This window comes from Camelus dromedarius, chromosome 30 (assembly GCF_036321535.1).
Source record: "Camelus dromedarius isolate mCamDro1 chromosome 30, mCamDro1.pat, whole genome shotgun sequence".
NCBI lineage: Eukaryota > Metazoa > Chordata > Mammalia > Artiodactyla > Camelidae > Camelus > Camelus dromedarius.
In genome coordinates, this window is record NC_087465.1 from 5,907,977 (window position 1) to 5,932,284 (window position 24,308).

The window sequence follows — 24,308 nt, forward strand, 5'->3', positions numbered from 1 at the left end:
GTCTTACAATCTTTAAATTTCACAGTTATGACCTTCAGACCATATGTGATGTAAGACTGAGAGATGAGGTTATCGGACTTCATCCTCAAGGGAGTGAAATAGCTGAAAATCAAACTGAATGGAAAATCCCAGGAAGTGTCCTATGACTTAAGGGAAGCGAGGGGATTTTGGGGGCTACATAAAAATGTTTAAAATGAGGTTTGTGTAGTTTTTATTTATACCCTGGATTGTTTCAAAGAGAATTTAAGACAGCTTATATGGGCTTAGAGAAAATATAACAAAATATCATGAACTACACGTAGGAAAAAATAAACGTAGGGACATAAAAGAGAGACAGGAATGGAGCTGATTTTAAAACATGGATTTGTATAGTGATTAGGGCTTTATTCCCTCAAGTTAATTTTTTTTTAAATTATGCAACACTAAGAGTTTCATGTATTAAATATATATTTTTCATAATTTACAAAATATCTTCACATACAGTATCTCATTTGATCCTAAATTGACTTTGTGAGGCAGTTTTTCTCTGTATTTTCGAGACAAGGAAACTGAGGCTCACAAAGGGACTTGAAAATCCAGATCTTATTCCTTCCAAAGCTACTGATTGTTACAATTCCTGTGCACAATAATACTGCCTCTCAGTCCTGTGCAAGAACAATACACACTTGACTCCTGTGGCCTTGACATTGTTGTGAGATTTTTTTTTTTATCTTGCAAAAATGCCTTCTAATTTTATCACCTTCCCCTGGTGCATTTTTTTTCAAAACAACTGTTTATTGAAGTACCGCTGATTTACAATATTGTGTAATTTCAGGTGTACAGCAAAAGTGACTCAGTTACACACACATATATAAATCTTTTCTTTTTCAGATTCTTTTCCACTACAGGTTAGTATAAGAAATTGAATATAGTTCCCCGTGCTACATACTGGTTCTGGTTGTTTATCTATTTTATATATATATATAGTAGTTTGTATCTGCAAATCCCAAACTCCTGATTTATCCTTCCCCATTCCTTTCCCCTTTGGTAACCATAAGTTTGTTTTCTGTATCTGTGAGTCTGTTTCTATTTTGGAAATAAGTTCATTTGTATTATTTTGTTAGATTCCACATGTAAGTGATATCATGTGATATTTGTATTTCTCTGTCTTACTTCACCTAGTATGATTATCTCTAGGTGCATCCACCTATGATTTTTTACATACACAATTCTGACCTTTCTCTTCAGTTTCCCTCGTGTCCGTTGGGTAAAGTTCTATATGCACACTGACACGGCTACAAATCCCCGTGTGACCTGGCACCAGTTACTTTTCCCTCTGCTCACCTCTAACAGTATAGGATTGCTCCTGATTGTAAGGATGCTAGGCTTTCGTGTGACATCCTCGTAGACTTGTCCTGTTCAGGCTATGGGTAAAGAACTTCCTCTGAGAATAGTAAGGAATTGAGTTTCTTCTGGAAGGAGGGCATTTCCTAAATGTTGATCACCAGGAAAGACTCGAGTGAAGGCACTCAGATGGAAGGGACAAAATGGCCTTTGGAATAGTGGTGGCCTTGAGCAGGGACCTCTTCTCCCCCAAACTAAAGACGAGTGAACCAGATTATGCAATTCTAGGTAATGTTTCATGTCAAATTTTTGTGTGCTGTCTCTGAAAATCCCCTCCAAACACTCTTTAAGAAACCTGTTTAAGGTGACAATTGGAAAGGCCATTCAAATCAGGCAGGAACCAGCCACTGCCAGCCTAGCACGAACGTGTCAGTAGAAGGAAGGATTCCAAAAGGGAGAGGAAAATATTAGGCAACAGGAGCCAGGGCCACTAAATCCCAGTCACTTCTGCCCTAGCAATAACGCCCCTTCCACCACCAACACAAGAGGCTACGAGTTAGCAAACAAGCTTCCTTATGCATCTTTAAATTCCCTGAACAGATCCAGGACCTTTGCTCATTGTTTCTCGTGCCTAAACTTCAGTTCCCTTTCCCCAACTTTCGTTCTTTTGACAAATTCTTGCTCATCATTCATATTTCTGGTTCAGACATCATCTTCTCCAGGTAACCTACCCTAACACTTTAACTGTGCTCCTTTAGAATAGGATATACCTTTAGTTCCAATGCCTAGAAGTGCAGAAAATATGCTATGTACTTAGTGTTAGTTGAATGAGCAAAAAAGTTATTTTCCCCCTTTTTTCAATAGAAAATTCATGAAGACTGCAAAAATGTCAAACTGCACTGAAAAAATTCAGTGAAAGGTGGATCCTTTCTCCAATCCCACCCACTCCTTCCTTTGATGCCAGTTGTTTCCTTTCAGACTAAGTACATGTGGGTATTTAAGCGGATTCCTATCATTTTTCCACACAATGGTAAAAAAAAATTCATTTAACAATAAAATGTAGCTTATAAATATACAAACACAATTATATATCATACATCACTTTTACATATTATAGATAATTGCATAGATAATACATATAACATAGATATATGTTTACACACTGAGTGCTGTCCCTTGTTTTTGCTTAACATAAGTCACGCTTTTTTAAAAAATTCAGACTACACAGCATTCCATCGCAGGGACCACCACGGTTTACGCACATTCCCTAATTTATGGCTGCTAATTTACAAATCCTTCCAATTTCACTGTCAAAGCCCCCCATCCAGCACAGAAATACCTCCGCCCTCCAACCCAGCCCCGAGTGGCTCCCTCACTTTCAAACAGCTTCTCACTAGCCCAGGGCGGGGCCCTGCGCCGAACGCGGCCTCCGCCTTCCCACCACATGCCCCGCGTCCCACCGCAGGGCGGAAGGACGCGGTCCCGCGCGCGTCGCCGCGACGGGACCCCAAGCCCCCGCCCCTCCCGCAGCGTCTCCGGGCCGCCGGGGTCGCCCGCTTAAACGTGCCGGAACGACCGGCGGCCGGGGGGACGCACGGGCGGACTGGGAGCAGCCGGCGCGGCCCTGGGCGGGGCTCCGGCCGGCGGGGCGGGGCTCTGGCGGGGCGGGGCTCCGGCCAGCGGGCCGCGGCCGGCGTGCGGGGCTCCTCCCCTTGCCCCCGGCGGCGCCGGCGGCCGCAGCACTTCCGGGTCGGCGCGGAGGCGGGGCGGAGGCGCGGCGGCGGCTGTTATTGTTCGAGTGAGCTCGGCTGGGCGCTATCTTCCTCGGCTCGGTTGGTGTCGGTTTGTCCCACTTCCTCTGGGCGCCTCACTCCCAGCGGCTGACGGCCACGGCGGCGGCGGCGGGCGGGGCCTGGCGTTTGGAGGCCGAGCGGCGCCGGGGTGAGGGGCGCGGAGGAGGAGGAGCAGCCGCAGGAGGAGGAGCCGTGTGCCCTGGCACCGAGCGGCCGCGGCCATGGCGTACGCCTATCTGTTCAAGTACATCATCATCGGCGACACAGGTGAGGCCCGGGGCGCGGCCTGGCGGGTGTCGGCGGCCTCCGGGCCGGGGCTGAGGAGCGAACAGCGTCGGGCCGGGGCGCGGGGGCCGACTCCCCCCCGGCGCCTCCCTGCCTGCCGCGCCGCTCCATTTCCGCAGTGCTGGAGCTGGTGACGTGGGCACTGCGAGCGGCCGCGGCCTGGCCGGGCCCGGGCCCCGGCCCCCGCCCGGGCCGGCCCTGCAGCTGGGGGCCGCGGCAGCCGTTTCGACTCGCGATCTGGGGAGTGTATGGTTGGAGGGGCGGCCCAGCGCAGGGCTGTCAGGGCCTGACTCTGATGTTTGCACTCCCGAGCCAGGGTCACCCACCTTGGGCCTCTTCCCCGCCCCGAGAGAGAAAGGGGGGGCAGAGGAGAGCAGAAGGTGATGGGAGGAGAGTCTTGGGATTCCTGACCCGACCCACCTTCTCCGACCAACACTCATCTGCCAAGGCCTGGGCAAAGCCTCCCCTGGTGTGGGCCAGCCAGCTGAGGAGAGACGGAAACCTTAAAAAAAAAATTTATATATATATAGAGAGAGACACACACGCGCATATATATATATATATATATATATATATATATATATGTCACTCTCAATTCTCAAGTCAGAATAAGTCACATCCCTTTGATGCCTGGGGAATCCCTTTCGAGGTCATTAAAGCATGAAAGAGTTCTGTAGACTTGTGCCACGTGTGAACTGCGGTTATTTTATGGTAACGCAAGGCTGTTCAGTGCCCTGGGTGTGTACTGGCTAGTGTGTGTGTGCGCGCGCGTGCTGGCGTGTGGTTGTCGGGGACACTGATTTTTTTTTTTTTTTATCAAATCTACGGTCACAACCGTCAGTTTTCAGGTGACCTGGTGTCCCTTTGAAGCAGAAATTGTTATTCTCGTTTAAAATAGCATCCCACTGTATTTCATAGATAAAGTAATCAAACTCATTGAAAATATTTTTTAATACCTGTGACTTTGGCATTATTTTGAATCTAATAATAAAGCTAAGAGTTGTTCAGGTGTTATAACTATTATTATACTAGAGTCTGATTTCAGTGATGACTCTTGCACAACTTTGGACCCTTTGCACAACTTTGGTAATGTAAGCAGCAGCTTGTGGTTGCAGTAGTGATACGGCAGATTCAATAAGTAACACAAGAAGCATGTTGATTGCTGCGGAAAAGGAAAACTTTCTGCTCTAAATACAATTTTTCAGCACAGTATTTTGGTGTGTGGTGGGAAACAGGATGGTTTTCTACGTTAAGCCTTGGGTAAAGCAGTGTTTCGCAAATATTTGGTAGCAGATTTATACACTTAAAAAATGCTGTGGCATATTTGAAGAAGAAAGTAGGGTTCTAAAGTCTACTGGCAAATTTTGATTTAGGCTGTAGAACAGAGGTTGGGAGAGGGCACTCATGTTAACTAATAAGAGTGGGTTTGAGAAGCAGAGAGAAGAGTGATTGTGGACATTTAGCAGTGGTGATGATTCGCATTAACCTTTGCAGGTTGCCTTCAGTTTGCTTACTGAGCTTCTACTGTGGTGAAGTCTTGTGCTGGGAGTATTGGGGCTACAAATGTGAACAAGTTGGTGCTCTGTTCTTTTGGAATTTGCCCTCATGCGAAACCAATCCCCAGGCAGTTCAAAGGGGAGACACTGCTTTCTTGCCGTTGCTACTGTTACCATCTAGTCAGGGCACTGAGCACTTGACGCTGAACTGTCTACGGCATTGCTTTCTCCCCACTCCGGTTCAGCTTGGTATAGTTTACTGTCAGATTAATCTTCCTCAGACATGACTGTTAGGAGGCTCGTCCTCTGTTCACATTTAGTTTGACCTTCAAGGAACTCCATATTTTAGCCCCTGTTTAACTTTTGTAGCCTTCTTTCCCACTACTCCCCAGTGCCAGTCCCCATCTTCCTTCTGCCAGTAACACCCAGTAGCTGATTCATGTGCCTTTTCCTGGTCCCTGCTGCTCCCTCTGCTTGGAGTACCTTCTTTGTCAAAATTCTGTCTGTCCTTCAGAGTCTAACTTGGGTCTTCCAGAATGCTTTCAGAGTCAACATTTGTGAAGTTCTTTTGATGTGTCTGGCTTTCCTGGTGATCTGGCTGGAAGGGACTCCCCCCTCCTTATCTCATTGTGTCCCACTTTGTATCATTCTTACGAAAGTAATTCCTGTTTTGCAGATACTGGTGTAGGCATTGATATTTAATCGTACATTCTTGAGGGCAGAAAAGGTGTTTTATATGGCTTTGTATTCCAGGAAGAGCCTAATAGAAGGTAGGCCCTTTACATTTAATTAACTTAATAAAAGAATAGCCCAACAGGCTATAATGTTCCTGGTAATATACATTAATAACTTGACAGAAGAATTTTTAGCTGAATTCTACCACTTTCTTACTATTAATATTAACTTTGGCCAAAATGCTTTACCATGCTTTCTTAATTCTAAGTGTACGCATAGTTGTAAGGTACACTTAATGTGGTCCTCCCTCTGCCCCCCAACTCAAATGATATTAAATCAATAGTGAGAGAGCCATCCTGATTTTTTTTAAAGCCACAGTGTGAAAAATATGCATTTAAAAATGAAATCACTGCTTTTCCTGATTCTCACTTTTCCCTAGCCTATGAAACAATTATTATTAGTGTTCCTTTCTCTCAGTAGTGAGATAAAATGAGGACAAATGAGAAAGCACCACACACATTTTCCTTTTCAGAAGTCCCTGTTTCATAGAAGAGATTTTTTAAAATATTTTACATGATCATGATGATACTGTTGAAATATTTGTTTTCTTAGTGTATGGCCAAATGCGGTTAAAATATAGTTTTAATTTTATCCTTAATAGTGCCTTGTTCCTGAAAAACCAGGAAAATGTGTCATTTAAATCTAGGTATAAAATGGGAATTGGTTTTTAACAAGCCTGGCCTAATATAAGCAAATAATTATCAGGTACAGAAGGAGAGAAAAATTGTAATAAACCTATAAATATTGGTCCTAAAATTCTGACATCTGCCTACCATTTTAATCTCATCACTAATCCTCCTGTCCCTTTCCTGTGCCTCATCTAGGCCCACAGAAGCACAAACCCTGTTGTGTTCTGTCTGAAATATCCATTCTTACTGTGTTCCACCCTCCTCGCCTCCAACCCCCAGGCAAAATGAAAAGAAAAATTAGGTCAAAACTTTTTTACCTGACCAAGTCCTGTTCGTTATTCTTTTAAGATGGTAACAGATGCCACCACTGCTCCCTGTTGCCTTGTACACGTCCCCTTCACTCTTCCTTCCCTCCCTGCCCACCCCCACCGTTTTGCTGTGTTTGCTTTTTTTTGTTTTTGCTTAAAATCTTTTGAGGACAAGTGCTATATAAGAAAATAAACAAAACCGGCCTGGTCACACATTAATATCATCTGAATGTATTTTTTTTTTCAAGGGATGAATGTATTTTTTTAATTGACATATAATTAACATATAACATTGTATTAGTTTCAAGTGTACAACCTAATGATTTGATACACGTGTATATTGCAAAATGATCTCCACAGTAAGTTTAGTTAATATCCATCACCACACAGAGCTAGAAAATTTTTTTCTTGTAATGAGATGTTTTAAGATATACTCTTACCAACTTTCAGCTATTCAATACAGTATTATTAATGTGTATGTTACATTCCCAGGACTGATTTATCTTATAACTGGAAGTTTGTACTTTTTGACCGCCTTTACTACATGCATTTTAAATAATCTTTTTGTTTGGTTGGAAAGTTTTTGACTTTGTCTTAAATATTCAGGGTAGGCCGTTCAGTAGTGGAGATGTTTAATAAACAAGTGGATGGGCTTTTGTGGCAGGTGCTGCAAGGCTTTACCTGGAAGGTGCTATTTAAGCTGAAATTAGAGTGACAAGTAAGGATTTGCCAGTTGGCAAAGGGTAAATGTCTAGTAGGCAGTTGGAAGTACATGTCTGTAGCTCAGTGATGATTTTTTAAAAGATAGAGTGATATTGGGAAGAGCAGAGCTGTACTATGGGCCATAGTACAGTCTTATTGAAGACTTTGAGTATGACAGAGAAGGAGAGTGAGAAGTTTAGAGTTGGTTGCAAGATCAAGTCAGCTGGTGCATGTGTGTGTATGAGGATAGGGGAGACTTGAGGTTGAAAGTTTGAAAATACTGGAGAGAGGGCAGAAAGAGACCCTAGAGAACTTGGGGAAGGACTGGCACTCGATTCTCCAGAGCTTTCAAGCTCTTCCTGTGGGAGACTCAAACTTGAGTTTCTTTAGATTCTTGTGAGTCACCTAGGGTGGTGGTGGTTTTGTTTTGTTTTTTAAGGGTTCAGTGGCCCAACTCCCAGTGATTTTGATTCACTAGACCTGAGGTGGAGCTTCTTGTTGCAAAATCTTAGGCCAGAAACACAAATCATTTTATATAATTATATGAGTGCATTTGTTACGCTATTTCAGAAAACAAACAGAAAAACAAACTGGGAAATTGTGAGGTAGAAAAATTCCATTAAGTTTTTTTTAATTATGAAATATGTCATGCGTGTAAGATCTATGTATGTTACATATTTGCACAGTTTAATATTTTAAAGAATAGTAGTAAATCAAACACCGAAGTCAAAGAACGATCTGCATCCTGTCCCTCTCCCCACCAGGCTCCCGCTACCTGGAATTCTGTGTTAATCCTTCCCTAGCTTTATCTTCGTAGTTGTCTCACTTATGTGTTCCTAAATACATTGTTTAGGTTTACCTGTTTTCAGTTCTTCTGTTAAATGAGAGTGCTAAAACATATTTGAAGCATACCTTTTAACATCATCTCAAATTTACTCAAGTTTTTGCTTTATGCATGTTACTTGTAGTCTTTCAAGATTTTTGATCACGCTTTCCTTTCTCTGGCTGTCCTAACCGGTTTATTTGCTGCTTGCCTCCCCAAATATTTATATCACTCCTCAGACTTTGTGTTCTCATTCTTTTTCCCCGTTCTTCATTTTTCCTGATGAACCTACCTCCTCCTCCTCATCTCAAATAACACCCTGTGTCTCCTACTGGTGCTCTTGTCCTTTATGTCCCCACCCCATTCCTGCTTCAACATGAGATTAATTTTCTCCTGTGTCTCCCCCACTGCTCCCCCTCTCCCGTGTTATCTGGACAGCTCTCCTGCTCTTGCAGTAGCCAGCAGTTTAGCTGTTTGGTTTGAGCAGATCCTGATTTCGCCAGCTCAGCTGCTGTTCCCTCTCGGGCCCAGCTGTGCTTGCTCATTTTGTTGTTCTCTGCTCATCTTCAGTCTGGGAGGCTGTGTCCTTTGCCACAAGAGATGCAGCCACACGCTGACCTCCCTTGTCCCTCTAGCTTTTCATTTTCTATATGAAACTTTCCCATTTGATTTCATTGGCCTTGCTTATTTGCAGGTTTTAAAATACTCCACATTCTAGCTGTTATTTTTCACTCCTAAATTAGGGGCACCTGGCAGAAAGATGCTAGGTTCCCTCTGCTGTCATACTCTCAGAGTCACCCTCTTTCAGTTCCTGAAGTATTTTTCAACTCAGATGACAGGGGTCTCATCCTTGGAGATGCTGTTTCAGTAGATCTGCAGTGAGTCCTGGGCATCTGCATTTTTTAAAAGCACTGTGTGTGGTGGTAGTGCCGTGACATTTCTCTGCTGGTCAGCTATGGGCCTTTTATGCCTGACTATTTTTTCTAAAATTGATTCTTTCTCTTCTGCTGTCAGATTTTCTGCTTTCTGGGGTTTTGTGTAAATAAGGATACCCTAAGGCATACCCAGGGTGAATTTATATGGAATTCTCTGTCATGCTCATTTTTGCCACTCTATGTAGAAGATTCTGATGAGGAATTCTCCATACTTTTTATAGTTCATATACTGTATCAAAAGCTTTTTCTCTTTTAGTCCTTGAGCAGGAATGTATGAGGTTGCTATTTCATAGATGAAGAAAGTGAGCTATGTCCTTTGGGGCAAACTCTTTCTTTTCTCCTCCCACCTCTTTACTTTTCATAGCTATGATGTAGCTATAAGCGTCTCCAGTTCTCTGTTGAAGATGGTGCCATTTTCAGATGTAGCTGACAGTTACTGTGTTTCTTGTCCAATCCGAGGAAGAAAGACTATGAATATTGACGGATGCATGCTGAGTGAAGATTTGGAAAGCAAGACTGTGCCTGGCACAGCGCTAGTGCTTTAGAAAATGATGAGTGTGCGCTAAGTAGTCAGCACTGAGTCGGCTCCATGCGTTGACCAATTTATTTCTCCTTGTTTCAGAAAGGATTTAATGGCACTTACATAAAGATTTTTTACATTTTTTTTAATGCGGACGAGAGAGAGCGTATTAGTTTCATGTTGCTAACATAACAAACCACCATACTCTTAGCAGCTCAAATAATGCAAATGTATTATCCTAAGGTTCTGAAGTTCTACATAAATCCATGTATGTTCCAGTACATATCCAAAGCCTGATGTGTGTCCCTCTGGGCCAAAGTCAAGGTTTTGGCAGGGCTAGGTTTCTTTCTGGAGGGTCCTTGTTCATTCAGGTTGTTAGTAAAATGGAGTTCCTTGTGGAGATCTCCGTTTTCTCGCTGGCTGTCATCTGAGGGCTGTTCCCAGCCTCAGAGTCTTCTACCCACATCCCTATACGATTTGGCCCACAGACCCCTTCCTCTGTCCTTCAAAGCCAGCAACAGCGGATCAAGTCCTCCTATGTCACCTATTTCTGACTCTTCTTGGGTCATCCCATCTCTCTGAAACTGATAAAGGTTTTCTGCTTTTAAAGACTCATATAATTAGATTGGGTTTACCTGGGTAATCCAGGATAATCTCCTCATATCAAAGTCTGTAATCTTAATCACATCTGCAAAGTTCCCTTTGCCTTGGAGGGTAGCATGTTCACAGGTTCCAGGATTAGGGTGTGTGTGTCTTTATGTGTTGGGAGGAGTGCAGTTCTGCCTAATGCAGCAGGCTGGGGAGAAGCCGTAGGTCGAAACAGAGAATTGAAGGCAGAAACAAGTAATATCCATACAGTGTACGCCTTTTTAAAGTGGTCACTGTATTTAGCACTAAGCAGTGCAGAGAATCCTATTTTCATTTCATTCATTACCCAAATATAGTATCCATTAATTTTTAAAAATACTGCGTTCATATACTTAATTATTCCTTAACTGAGTCTTGAAAGGCATTCTTCTGATTCCTCTTGAAAAGAATACAGTGTACTGTAGAGGAAAATATCAATAAGCAAGTAGTATATTTATAAACATAGGGCCTTTTCTAAGGATATAATTCATTGAATCTGAACAGTAATATCCATGAGGAAGGTTCCATGTTACAGGTGAGGAAAGGGAGACTAATTGCAACTGACCACGCTGGAGTTTGAGCCCAGGTCTTTCTAACTCCAGGCTCCGGGCTCTCCTAGATCCTACACATTTCTTGATTCCCACCAATTCCATATCACACGTCTTCTGTTGGCTTCCCAGCTGCTTGGTCTTTTGCAGTGACGTGGAAGTACGCAGTCCCTTGTCTCCCTTTACTAAAACAGAGGCCACCTCCACTTGCGCAAAAGAGGGAAGAACTGTTCTGTAGAATGTCGATTAGATCAGTCTTGCTCTTACACGTGTGGGTCGTATCTTCTGTGTTCTTAACAGTCTTTTGAGTTTTAGGGTGAGATGTAAATATCTCCTATTATGACAGTTGGGTTTTGTTTTTGTAGTTTTGTCAGGCTGTTTTTTTTTCCCTAGTGAATTTGAGGACTAATTTGTAAGGTGTGCATGGGCTTTACATCTTGCTGAGGAGTTAATTATTCCTTTGTCATTTAAGTTCCCCTCCACTTTTTACATGTTGTGTTTAGTAGTGTAGTTTTCAGTATTCAAGTGCTTAATACTAATTTTGAATGTTAACTTTTCACTCATGTTTGCCTTCTATATACTTTTTCATCCTTTTTTCTTTGGAACAGGTTTTTTGTTTGTTTTGTTTAGGAAACATTACAGATACAGCTGAAGCCCGCTATATACTCTTCACCTGTCTTTGTCCATAGAGGTAATCACTCTCCTGAAATTGCTGTTTTTTATCATCCTATGAAAAAGTTTTTGTATGATTACTACATTTGTATGTATGTGCCTGTAAACAATGCACAAATTGTGCGTATTCTTTTTCAACTTCATTTTAGTGGAATTTTACTGTACTTGCTCTGAAACTTTTTTGTTCAAGATTATTTTGACGGGATTAATGTATTTTGCTCGATTTTGTTGACATTAATTGCTTGACTGGCTTAATTTTCATTGCATTCTGTTGTTTGATTATACTGCCATTTTCCCCTTCTTTTTTCTCTGAAGGAAGTGTGAATGGGTTGTTTGTCGCCTTTTACAGTGCTGCATGGATCATTCTTGTGCCTGCTCCTTGAGCTCACGTGCTGGAGTTCTGGAGCCACACCTCTGAGTGGACCTGTGGGTGGAAGGGGTGCCCCTCTTCAGCTTCACCCACTAATCGAAATCACTGTCCAGAGTAGTTATCAGTCAGCTCTCATCCTTGTTTCAGCTCTGCCATGTCACCCTTTTTTTTTTAATTCTATTTTTTATATAGCCCATTGCTATATATTTTTTTTTAATTTGGTCTGAGAGGCTGTCTTTTACCATGCATTTGAATTTATTTCTACCATGAGGTACCAGCCTGGTTCAATCATATGAACAGGGATTAAGGTGTGGGTCACAGCTGTGCCCTTTTGTCATGGGCTTTGGGGGCACGGCGGCACGTGTCCCACACAGGAAGCAGTATGGCGGTCACATTTCCCAAGCGTGTATGGTGTCATCTCTACCTTGTAGGGCAGTGTGGAAAGAGGCTACCTGCCAATAACTCTTATTTGTGCAAGTGAACAATTTAAATTCCTGGGTTTTCTGTTTGTAAAATGTGTATAGTACCTGCCTAGTGCACTCTGTAGGGTTGCTCACCAGTGCTCTAGGCTTTTGGGTTTTTTCCCCTGACTTTGTAGCTGTCTTTAAAATTTAAGTGTCAGTTATTTGTTTCCCTCCATTTATTTACAGTTGATATATAAGTGTAAGTGGTACATTTGTGCTTGCTCTGTGGCCTCCAACATCATTAACATTGATGGATGACTCCCCCTTTAACTACTTGTCCACCTTTATCAGTAACTACTATGCATCTAGGAGGCAAGTGATATATTACTCTTAAGTCCTCTCTGGTTATTTTAGCCTGGACAGCACACTTGAAAATCTTCCACAAGCCTAGTATTTGTAATTAGAATACCTTGGTTAGCTTGGTGGCTCCTCTGCTTACTTGTTACCTTGGTCAAGTTCAGACATCTTCAACTTCTGTTTTCTCATCTAGAAAAAGGCAGTGGTAACGTCTGATTGGTCTACCTCACGAGATTTTTGTGAGTTTGAAATAAACATTATGCACAGATGATTTTAAGCTTTAAAGTGCTTGATTAATAGTAATATTTTGGAGATAAATTTTTCTAACCTGTTGAGTGTCCTAAAATTAATGGGGGAGGTCTTGCCTATAGAAAAAGCTATTCACTGTGCTGACTTCAAACTGTAACTACTTAGTTGAAGGAAACAAGATCACATGTTAACCTGCAAAATGGCAGTTCTTTGATCCTGAAATTCTTTTAGAACTCCATAAAAGAAAGTCTTTTTCTAACTCACATATCCTCGTGGGCCGCTTGAAATTGAAAAGGATGTCAAGTAGGTGTTCTTTTTCACTGGTTTTCAGGGAAGAGATAGTAGGGCCAGTAGTTGTATCCTGCCTTGGTTTGTTCTACACTCACTCTTGGTATCTTGAGATACCTCTTGAATGGTTTCTCTCAAGTTTGAACCCCTTTGGAAAGAGGCAGTTCTGTAGGTCTACAGAATTCTTCGGTCTAAATGAATCTGTTGATAAAAGGTTATCTTCTTATCTCTCTGGACAGATCAATTTCAACCATTTCAAAGGGCAAAGTGAAAGTAAGTGTGTCCGAAATGACTTATGCTCAGAGCTTTACTTGATACAAAAATTATTAAATAGGGAAATCAGTTATTAGTTACAAATTAAAGCAGTAATAGTTGTATGCCTGGTGAGTTGATTCACCAGTCTTTGAAGTAAAGGTATTTGTTACACTTTTTTAGAGTAACCTTTGGTATAAGGTGAAGAAATTCTGCTGGTTTCACAGCTAAGTGGATTTTTAACTTGTTTAATAATTGGGACCATGTAGGCAGGCTGGAGGGAGCATGCTGTTGTGTTTAGTCCTGGATTTTTTACATTTCATATCAGCAGCAACTTGGATGAAGTCTAGTTTGGTTGAAAGAGGTAATGTGTGGATTCTACCAGACAGAATCTAAAATGACCTTGACAGGCAGAATGATTGGCTAAATTTAGCAAAATGGAATTTAATAAAAAATGATGTGAAAGTCCTGTGTTTACTTTTACTTTTAAAACAAGCATAGAAATACAAGATGGAGATCAGCTGGTTAAATAGCAGTGCACGTCTAAAAACTTAAAAGTTTTACATGACTAGGTTCAGTATGAGTCAGATGAGTAACAAAGCCAACAAAGAATAAATGTGACTATAGGTTAGTAAAAGTATAATGTATAGACAAGGCGGGTAATAGCTGTCCTCTGTCAGGACTCAACTGCAATTCAGTTATGGAAACTCTGGTTTCAGAGGGACGTCTTCACATTGGGGTGTGTGCTCAGGAGACCAGTCAGGGTGATACAAAGGCTGTATCAACCATGACATTTTAGGAATGGCTGAAATAACAAACATTTTAACCTAAAAAAAGAGAAAACTTAAAGGAGAATAAATAATGACCTTGAAATACTTAGAAGACTGTCATATAAAAGAGGGCTTAAACTTACCCTTTGTGGTTTTGTCAGCCAGAACCAGGGCCTTGAGTGGAAGAGAGAGAGATTTGGATTCCCTGTGAAATGGAAAGAGCGTGTTAAGTGGTGAGTTGGTCTGTTACTGGAGCTGGACACATTAGGGCTTGGAAGATGGAATTTATACAAACAGTAAAGGATTGGATTTGATTTTTTTTTTCTTTTTAAAGAAATTTAAGATACCGTGTGGGCATTCCCTGTGCTGGGGTTAGAAAAATGAACAAGACTGCCCCACCTCAAAGGGGAGACAAATTTGCTGCTGTAATTACAAGATGAGGTAATAGAGATAATGTATACACGAAGTGCTAAGGGAGCATGGAGAAGATTCATTCTCACTAGAGTGAATGGCTCCCAGCAGATTCAGATTTTCAGTAAACATTTGTTGGGCACCTACTATATGCTAAGTGCTATGCTATGGCTTTCAGAGTTTCTCACAATAATCCTAGATGGCTGTTGGCCCCAATTTACCGAGGATAAATCACATATGACACCAGACGTGGTCTCATTTGTTTGAAAAATTTTCCACCTAGTAATCCTATAGAATCAGTTTGTGCTTTTGCCCGTATTTTTGTATTTGTTATGTGTGGAGAACAGAGAATTGAGCTGAGCTCATCCGTCTTTATTTTGCCACGAAGGTTGGATGACTTTATCCCCAGAATGTTCTACAGAGTATTTGTCGGGATTTGTGGGGGCTTACGACTGAAGGAATCTTGGGCGCGTGCTGTAAAGGGCACTGTGTAGTATGAAGAGTTGGTTTTATGTCCTCTGGGTAGCTTCACAGGAGCAGCTTTATCCCCATCTCTAAATAGGATACATTTTTACCCGTAACTCGGATTTCTGACCGTAATTGATGAGGCCTTTCCACCATTTAACCTTTTTTTCTTTCTTGATCTTTTTCCCCCATCATTTCTGGCTTAGAGTCTCCTTTCTTGGAGAATTTACCTGAGAAATGGAAAAATCATACTGGATTTGAGTGTGAATATGTGAATTTTAAGCCTTAGCGATGAGTAAGTCTTGTTAAAAGTACTGCTGATTATTCTTTAGTGGCTTTTAGGAGTTTAAAAGGAAAGTCAACATCTTCTATTTCACAATACATTATTTTACTTGCAGGCTTCCTTCAAATTAGCAGACCAATTAACGAAACTATTTCTGGTCACACTAGAAGTTTTGCTAGTTATGTAAATGCCACGCCATTATAGTGGTCGTTGGATGAGGCCAGTGAAAGTATTGCTTATATAGTGTCTGATGGCAAAATAGATCCTTTGAAAAACTTACATCTTTTTTTTTTATTATGGTGGAAATGATGAATACTTATGGTAAAAAAAATGAAAAATACGACTTTACCTAGCATAGTAATGGTTTGTTTTCTGTCTGTCTTTAAGCCTGTGTGCATGTGTGTGTCCCAATCCCACCAGTATGTTTGTGTGAGTGCTGTTCCACACCTTTAATTTTTTTCACTTAAGGATTAATCTTTGGTGTCTTAACATATCATCATAATGTAAATCTATCTCATTCTTTTTAAACACCTGTGTAGCTGAACCATTATTTTTCAAAATGTTTATTTATTGGAATTTTTTGGAGGAGGGAATCACTAGGTCTATTTATTTATTTATTATTACTTTTTTTTTAATGGAGGCACTGGGGATTGAACCCAGGACCTAGTGCCTGCTAAGCATGCGCTCTACCACTGAGCTATGTCCTCCTCCCCTCCTGAGCCATTACTAATTTAATCAGCTCCCAATTCTGTTAGTCCTGGCCTGTGGTAGCAAACAGCGGAAACCTACTGTTGTTAAGCAGAAGAAGATTTTACTGGGAAGATTGGATGTTCCATAGACTTGATAGGAAGGCAGTATAATCAAGCTTGAAAATGGCAAAACCGAGGCAGGCAAGGCACAGCCAAATCCCTGCTGTCGGTACCGCCTGTGGAAGCAGGCGCTGGTGCCTGCTGTGGTCTCTCACCTCCACTGCAGCCACCATGGATTCTCTCTTATTGGTCCCAAGATTTCAAGTTCTGAACAAGAGCGTCTGATTGGCTCAGCCTAGTCACATGTGACCACAGCAGAAAGTCACAAATCACCTTCCATTAAAAATATGGGTTTAGAGGGAATATTTAATTTTGAGCTTGGTGTCTATTTCATGCACTTAAATTCAGCAGGCTAGTCTCAATACTAGCTGTCTCAACTGATACCTAGTCTGTGGTGGGGGACTTAGTTTGATTTAGTTACTGTTATCATGTGCTTGTTATTAGTTTAATATGGCAACTGCATGAAGTATATTTTTTTGCTTACAGCCTTTAATTTTGATACCCATTTATATCATCGCATACTACTTAGAGGTCATGTACAGTAAACTTCATGTACATTTACATCTAAACACATTCTTCCTTCCATAGCATCATGAAAAACTATCGTCTTCTAGCTCCTACATTGAAATATATTTCTGAGATGCTGCAGTTCTTATTTGGAACCTTTGCTTATGAAAGGATTAGGAAAATGGTCAGATTAAAGTATGTTAATGTACTTGATATATTAACTGGAACATTATTGTTTGGGATAAAGTCAGCATCTAGGAAATAGTATTCACTTTTTTTAAAACCTTCATTAAGATTCTGCTCTGCCAGAGTCATTTAGCTTATAGAATATTTCCCTTCTCCCTCTTAGTATTACTACTAATACAGGGAAAATGAGATAGCATTCTTTTTAGTGAGAGAAGGATTGGTTGCAAACAGTAATATGTATCTGAGAAGAACAAATTCAGGAGATTGGATGGTATAGTGGAAAAATATGATTTGGAATTTAAAAACCTGATTTTGAGTTTCAGTTCTGCCTCTTACTGAGTTAACTTGAGGCATATCACTTAGGCCGCAGTTTCTTCATCTTTGAAATGAGGTTATTATTCCTGCTTTACTGATCTCATAGGCGTACTGGTCAAATAAGATTGTGTATGAGGAGGGAGCCTATTTGCACCTGCAGACTGTTACAAGTCATGCATACGTGTTAAATAAGACAAGCGTATGTTTTCATAAACTTGATTATGGAATTCCATAGCTGCGTTAAAACTGCTTATCTATTTTGAAGTGGCTCTTTTGGCTGTTTGGCAGGTATCATGTAGTCTAGCTATTCTAAGCTGGGTAATTGCCAAAGATACTAAGTAGAAACCAGGATAACCTTGTTTTGAACTTAACCTGTACTGTGGTGAAACATATTTTCAGTTATTTGTCTGTTATGCCCAGCATGCAGTGGCGTCACATTAGTTGTAGCTGGAAAGCTGAAGAGGACTGGACACTGAAACTAGCATTTTAGTTGGTTATATCAAGGGCAGTGGTTCTGAAACTTTAGAGCACATCAGAATCGCCTAGAGAGCTTGGTGAAACCCTGACTTCAGGACTCCACCCCAGAGTTCTGGCTCAGTAAATCTGGGGTGGGCTCATGATTTGCATTCTAACAAGTTTCCAGATAATGCTGATGTTGCTGGTCTGGGGACCACACTTGAGAATCAGCACTTTAGGAAATTTATAATTCATCATCCAAGATGATCTGTAATCTGTCATCATCCAAGCTGGTCTGTAATCTGACATCAGGAGTAACTGAGCCTGCCTGGCAAACCAGGATATAGGGTCATCCTAATTTTACCTTGTAGAAAAATCTTTTTTACAAGGAAGTAATTGAATTGTCACCTGGTAGGTGACTAACAGTACCCAAGTGTGTGTATGTATGTTCAGTTGCCAACAGATCATTCAGTCATATTTTTTCTTTGATCCTTGTCCTTGTAAATGCTAACGAAAAGAGAACAGAAGTATTCTAGATTTTTCAGCTGATTTGTTTTGCCATGAATACTAGCATAAATATTGTGGATGGGTTCTTTCATTGGGTATGTGATTGGATTAGATACTGGAGAATAATTTCCAAGTTTGTTTTTTACAATCCACAGTAACAGGTACATTGCAACCCAGGGTTCGGATATGTGTGTAAGTGCATATGTAGCTCCAAACAGGAGTTTCCAAACAGCACTTATCCTAATCTTATTTATTACATATGGTCTAATACGTGCTATTTTGTTCTAGTTTATTTTTTTAATGCTGATCATCCACTAAATTGATTTCATGACATAACTGGGTACAGCCTACTGTTTAGAAAACACTGCACAGAGGACCTTTTTAGTTCCAACATACTGTGACATTCTGAGATCCTGAGAAGTAGTTATAGATCAGTTTTCTTTATTCTGATCCTCCTCACATTAAGCAATTTTCCACTGTTAAACAAACTAGTTTGGAAAAGTCCCAAGAGTGGGAGGAAAAAAACAAAGGGATGCTATTTTTACCACATCTGTTATCTTACTTACTGTTAAATTTAATATTCTATCATTTATTCCCTATGAAAATTAGTAAATGCTCTATTTTATTTTTCAATTTTTTAAAATGTAAATTGCACCTAGCAGTTATCTAAGGCAATGGTAGTGAAAATGAAGAGATTACTGGTGACAGTTGGAATTAACAAGGTTTAGGGGAGGATGTTGTAGGGAGTGAAAAATTAAAGACAAGATAATTTCAGGCGTTTTTCCATCTCATCGGAGTTTATATTCCAAATATGGGTTCTTTTGCATTTATTTTTTAATGTGAAAGTAATGAATACACATGATAATGTTAAAACATTATGAAAGGGCAGAAGATTAGATATGGGAGCAAGTGAAAGATGACATCATGCAAAGAGAAACAGGTCAGGGAAATACAGAGGTTAAAACTTTGGTAAGCCCAGAGGAGTGGGCTACACGGTGACTTCCTTCCAAAGAGTATAGTACGAAATGCAAAGGGAAAAAAGGGTTAACTTTATTTTTTTTATTTTGTAGGGAGGTAATTAGGTTTACTTACTTTTTTAGAGGAGGTGCTGGGAATTAAACCCAGAACCTCATGCATGCTAAGCATGCGCTCTACCATTTGAGCTATACTCTCCCCACAAAAGGGTTGACTTTAGAGTGAAGAAACTTGGCCGGGTACCTCAGCCAGGTGATCAAAGTTAACATCAGTGGTAATCAGTCATGTTGACAGTACGTTCCAGTGTTACGATGTGATGAAAATTGTGCTCTGTCTCTGTCATCTTCCTCTCGAACACCCATAACTCTAGTCAATCACAGGGGAAAAAAATCGGACAGATCTCAGCTGAGGCACATTCTACAGTATACCTGACCAGTACTCCTCGAGATTTGAGTTAAAGTCATCAGAAACAAGGAAAGTTTGAGAAATTGTCACAGCCGAGAGGAGCCGGAGGAGACATGACAGCCAAGGGTAATGTGTCCTGGATGGGATCCTGGGACAGAAAACAGACATTAGGTAGAAACTAAGGGGGAAAAAATCCAAACTGTCAGAGAGGTAAAAGCAAAGAGGCTTCATAAAGAATGCAGGGTAGGAAATAAACCACACGGAGAAAGGGAAGAGGACGTGTGAAGGCCTCACAGGTTCCAGGTATAAAATGAAAACCAGTGGTAGAGGATGGAGTTAGAGAGGCTGCTTTTATGTTGGTTCTGTTTCTGTTTCATTCTGCAATTATAAAACAAGCATGTGCTTTTATAAAACAACATGTCTTTTTTACTGGTCCCTCTCTTCATATGGCTTTAAACACCACCTTATACTGATGCCTCTCTGACTTATCCCTCCACCTGAGCATCTTTCCTGAGGTCTCAACTCCTATGTCCCATTGCCTATATAAGCATTTGGCTGTCTAATACACGTATCAGCTCGGAATAACCAAACTGGAACTGAGGGTCTTTCCTACTCTGCCTTCAGTTTTCTCCATCTCAGTGACTCTTCTGTTTGCTCAGACAGAGATATTGAAGCCGTACTTAAACGTACTTTTTCTCTCAGAACCCCCATCCACACTGTCACCAAATTCTCTTGGCTCTGCTTCAGAGTGTGCCCAGAATTCAGTCACTTCCAGTCACCTCCACTGCTACAGCCCTGGTGTTGCTTCATTGAGAAAGTCCCCTTAGCTGATCTTGCTGCTTCTGCTCTCATCTGCTTCTCCTTGTAAGTTATCCTCATTGTAGCTGCCAGAGTGATTATTTTAGAATTTAAGTCAAATTATGTTACTCTCTGCCCAAAACCCTCCAGTGAATCTCCCATTTGATCACAAGTAATTGAAAAGTCCTGTGGGGTCTGCGTGCTTAGGCCCCTGAGATTCCTATAACCTCAACTCTTAGGGGCATGACTCTCCCTGCCTTCGAAGCTTCATCCTCATTGGCCTTATTATCACAGTTTCTTGACACATCCCACCTTACAGCCTTCCCACCCTTACTACACAAGGGTGTAGCTGTCATTATAAATTAAGCTTTATTATTTATAAAATTTATTTTAAGACTATTTAGGCTTTTTTTTAATGAAGTCCAATAAAAGGGTTTTTAATTCCTATTTATGATGAAATGTTGTCCCTGTTGTAATGGTTTCATTTTAGAGGCTTATTTTTCCTCCCAAAAATAAGGGGATATTATTTCAAGAAAACATCCGATTTGGACAGAATTTTAGTTGAGGTGCTGAAATTGCTGTTTTCTCTGTTGAAGGTATTTCAGGTAACCATAAGTTCCAGGAGTGCATTTAAAAATCTAGCCTCAATTTAGAGCATTTTTCAAATATAGAAAGCGTGGCATTTTGGTAAAAGGTCTCCTTTCTGCATTTCTGACCAGTTGGTAGAGGTTAGAAGGACATTCTCAAAAATTCTATGCATCAGTCTTGTGGAGTTAGCTACTTGATCTGAGCATTGCTGTTTCTTAAAGCTATTGAATTAAGACTTCTATTTAACTTGAGTGTACAAAAATATGACTTATTTAATTGTTTTAACTGTGTAGAAGTCATAATACGTATAATAGAGCATTTAAAAACCAGCCTAATACAGTAATCCAGTTAAACCACAAGTGCTCTTAGATTTTTAAGATGCAGTAAAAATTGTCTTAAGGTTTCAAATTAGCATGCTCAATCGTATAATAAGAATTGGCCCTTCTTTCTGAAAGTTCAGGTCTGCTGGAAATGGAACTTAACCACCTGGTGGCATTGGATGGTTGGTGTTTTTTAAGTACAGAGCATGTAAGCTATGAAGTAAGCAGCTTTGGTCTAGTGTGAGGTTAAGGGCGCAAAAATGAATAGGAAGTGGTGTGATATTCGAGATTCAGTTCTCCTCAGAGGGCAAGTAGGATGCAAATAGAAAATTTGCCTTTAATTTGGGAACTTGGGAGTTATTCATGACCTCATGATAGAATGAAGGAATGCAGTTCAGATTAGAGTTGGTCCTGAAATGAATCAGCCAGAGGATAGAGCAAGCAGCTTTTCCCGGAAAAGTGGATTCTGAACACGTACTTTTTGTTTGTTTGTAGGAGACTAAGTTAAACTATAAAAAGAAGAAAGTATCATGTTTTTAAATGTTTTCACTACTACAGAAAAAACAAAAGTGCAGGCACACTTCAGTGCATGAGCACTGTGGTACACACTCCCGGGAGGGCCTGATTGGCTGTCTTATAGGAGTTATTGCCCCATGCATCTTTCAGACGGAAATGTTGGATGAGTAAGACAGGATGGAAAGGGTGTCTTAGATTGGTCAGCACCTTTTCCCTAAATCATCAGTCCTCTAATTGCCCGAAACGAGAGCACTGAGAAATCATGACAGATTGTTCACCGAGTACCAGAAACCCTAGCTGCCTCTTACCCAAGTGCTTCAATAAAGTATTTCTTAACTTCTGTAAATTTTGTCTCTTATTTTTTTTTTCTTTTAACTTTCAGGTGTTGGTAAATCATGCTTATTGCTACAGTTTACAGACAAGAGGTTTCAGCCAGTGCATGACCTTACTATTGGTAAGTTTTATCAAAGAGATGAGAAGCATTCAAAAGCTTTGGATGGTGGAAATGGAATATGCTAGAGGGCCCATTCCATTGTGATGGGTCAGAAGTCAGTGAAACGAGATTTGTTGCTATACAGAATTTAGTCTCCATCACTTTTTAAAAACATAAGTATGTATAGTAAAAACAGTATTAACCCACTTTGTAAAAGTGATTGGAATGCCGCAAGACATTAGTACATAGGATTTTGACTGTATTAATGATACAAATGATTGAGAGACAGTGTATCATAGGGAAAGGTAAGCGCAGAGAGTGTGGACCAGTTTGTCAGCATTCAGATCAGGGCTCTGTCACTCACCTGCTGGGCAGCCACTTTCCCACCCCATGCCTCAGTTTCTTTATCTGTAAAATGAGAAAAATAGTAATACCAATCTCACAAAATTATTATAAGCAGTAAATGAGTTAATAAATGTGAAGCATTGGAACAGTGACTGGCTACACAGTTAAGTGCTCTAGGCTTACCGATAATTATTAATCCAGAAAAACTACCATCAGGCATTTTTTTAGCTTCCTCAATTGGGAAGACCAAATGAGACAGTTACTAGTATGGAGTAATCAACAACTACTAGCTGTTATTTATTCATTGATACACAAAAGTATAAAATTAAAGTAAGAGAAAAACTAAAAATCTCAAGTAAGCATACCATTTCAAGATACTTACTTGTTTAAAAAAAATTCTATTTATACCCTGAAAGCTAAAGAATCTAGATTATTCTTCTGTGGCTGTAGCCATTAACAACTAGAAACTAGTCAACCATGAAGAAATAAGGTAGTTGGAAATCTAGTTCGTCTTTACAGCTGATAGCTTAATGTATCTTTTCAGCCAGTGACTGCTTACTTTATATAGGTATCATTAACTTACTATTAGTAACAAGTTGATTTTCACGTCCTATGTATTTTTAAAATACCAAATCAAAGATAGAGTTTATGAATCAAATTATTAGCTCAGTTAATAGTTTTCAACCAAGTCACATGTACTTTGTGAATATACTAAAATCTGCCCTTCCTCATTACTGTCAATAAGAATATGCAGCTTTCATTTTAATTTTGATAGTTTTAATTATATATGGTATTAATGTGTAAAACAGGTACTACTCATTTATGCTGGTCCTCATGATGTAGTTTAACTTTGGTGAGTTCATTTTTGTGTAGGATCTGCTCTTTGCTCAGTAGGTCTGAACCTTGGAGGCCACCTGTTAGGCATGACAGCCCTGAGACAACTGTCAAACAATTGTTTTCTGTCTAGGGTACTACACAAAAGTGTCTCGTTTAAATTTCTGAGTAGTTACGGCGCACCTGACGGGGAAGATGTCCTGAGCCTCCTGTCGGAAGTTGGCCTGGGCTCTTTTGTGGAAAGATAGGAGGGAGTGGCCCAAGGAGAGAATTTAGAAGACTGTAACTCATGTAACTGTACCAGCTGGCTTCCTTCTGGGTTTGCTGGATGGGGACACCAGGAGGTAGAAGACTGAAAGCAAAGAGAAGCCGAGGGTCTTCTCTGTCTGCCAGGGTGAACTGTGTGTCCTCCATGGCTTTCACCGCAGCCCCTGCCCAGCAGGCCCACTGGTGGTCTGGCTCCTGGGCTCTGGAAACCCTGCCTTCTCTCCCTGTGCCACCGCCCCAGCCTTGGGAGGGACGCAGCTTCCTACTGTTGCTAACCTCTGGATTGCTTTACCATCTCATTCCTCCTTGGGCTTCTCAGCCCTTCCTTAAGCATAACCAGTGCCCTATGTTAAATCTCCTCTTGTTTTGAATACTCATATCTAGTTTCTGTTTTCTGATTGGACTCTGACTCATATACCTTATGACACCCATCACAAGAATTTATTTTTCTGATGTAAAAACAATTTAGAAAGTCATTAGCACATACTTTCTAAAGGAACATTGGACTGGTTGTTAAATCAGGCATAAGGCAGTATCTTGACTCTGCTGCACACTTACCTTTGCTTGATGAATAGAGGATAGTAAGAAGGTTAAGGTTGGGTCATGACTAAGAAGTATTAAATGATAGAAAAGAGGAAGTAAAAGACAAGGAAAGACTGTAAAATATTCCACCCTTTGCCTACTATCTCAGTGAGAATTGTTATGCTGTGAAGCAAAGAAGCAGTTTATAAATAGCTTCCTGGATACAGTTACATCGGAGATCCAGACTAGAGCCTCGCCACCCAAAGGATGGTTCAAGGAC

At 40.6% G+C, this 24,308-nt stretch overlaps 1 protein-coding gene across 1 annotated transcript in view; it reads left to right on the plus strand.

The window, feature by feature from the left end:
• The first annotated feature begins 3,087 nt into the window (after nucleotides 1-3,087).
• The window catches only part of RAB2A (RAB2A, member RAS oncogene family), a 62,617-nt gene continuing 41,396 nt past the window's right edge, over nucleotides 3,088-24,308 (plus strand). The window contains exons 1-2 of the mRNA XM_031441583.2: nucleotides 3,088-3,383; nucleotides 22,010-22,081. Of these exons, the coding sequence (XP_031297443.1) occupies nucleotides 3,338-3,383; nucleotides 22,010-22,081 (118 nt within the window). The 5' untranslated portion in view covers nucleotides 3,088-3,337. The remainder of the gene's footprint in view (nucleotides 3,384-22,009; nucleotides 22,082-24,308) is intronic.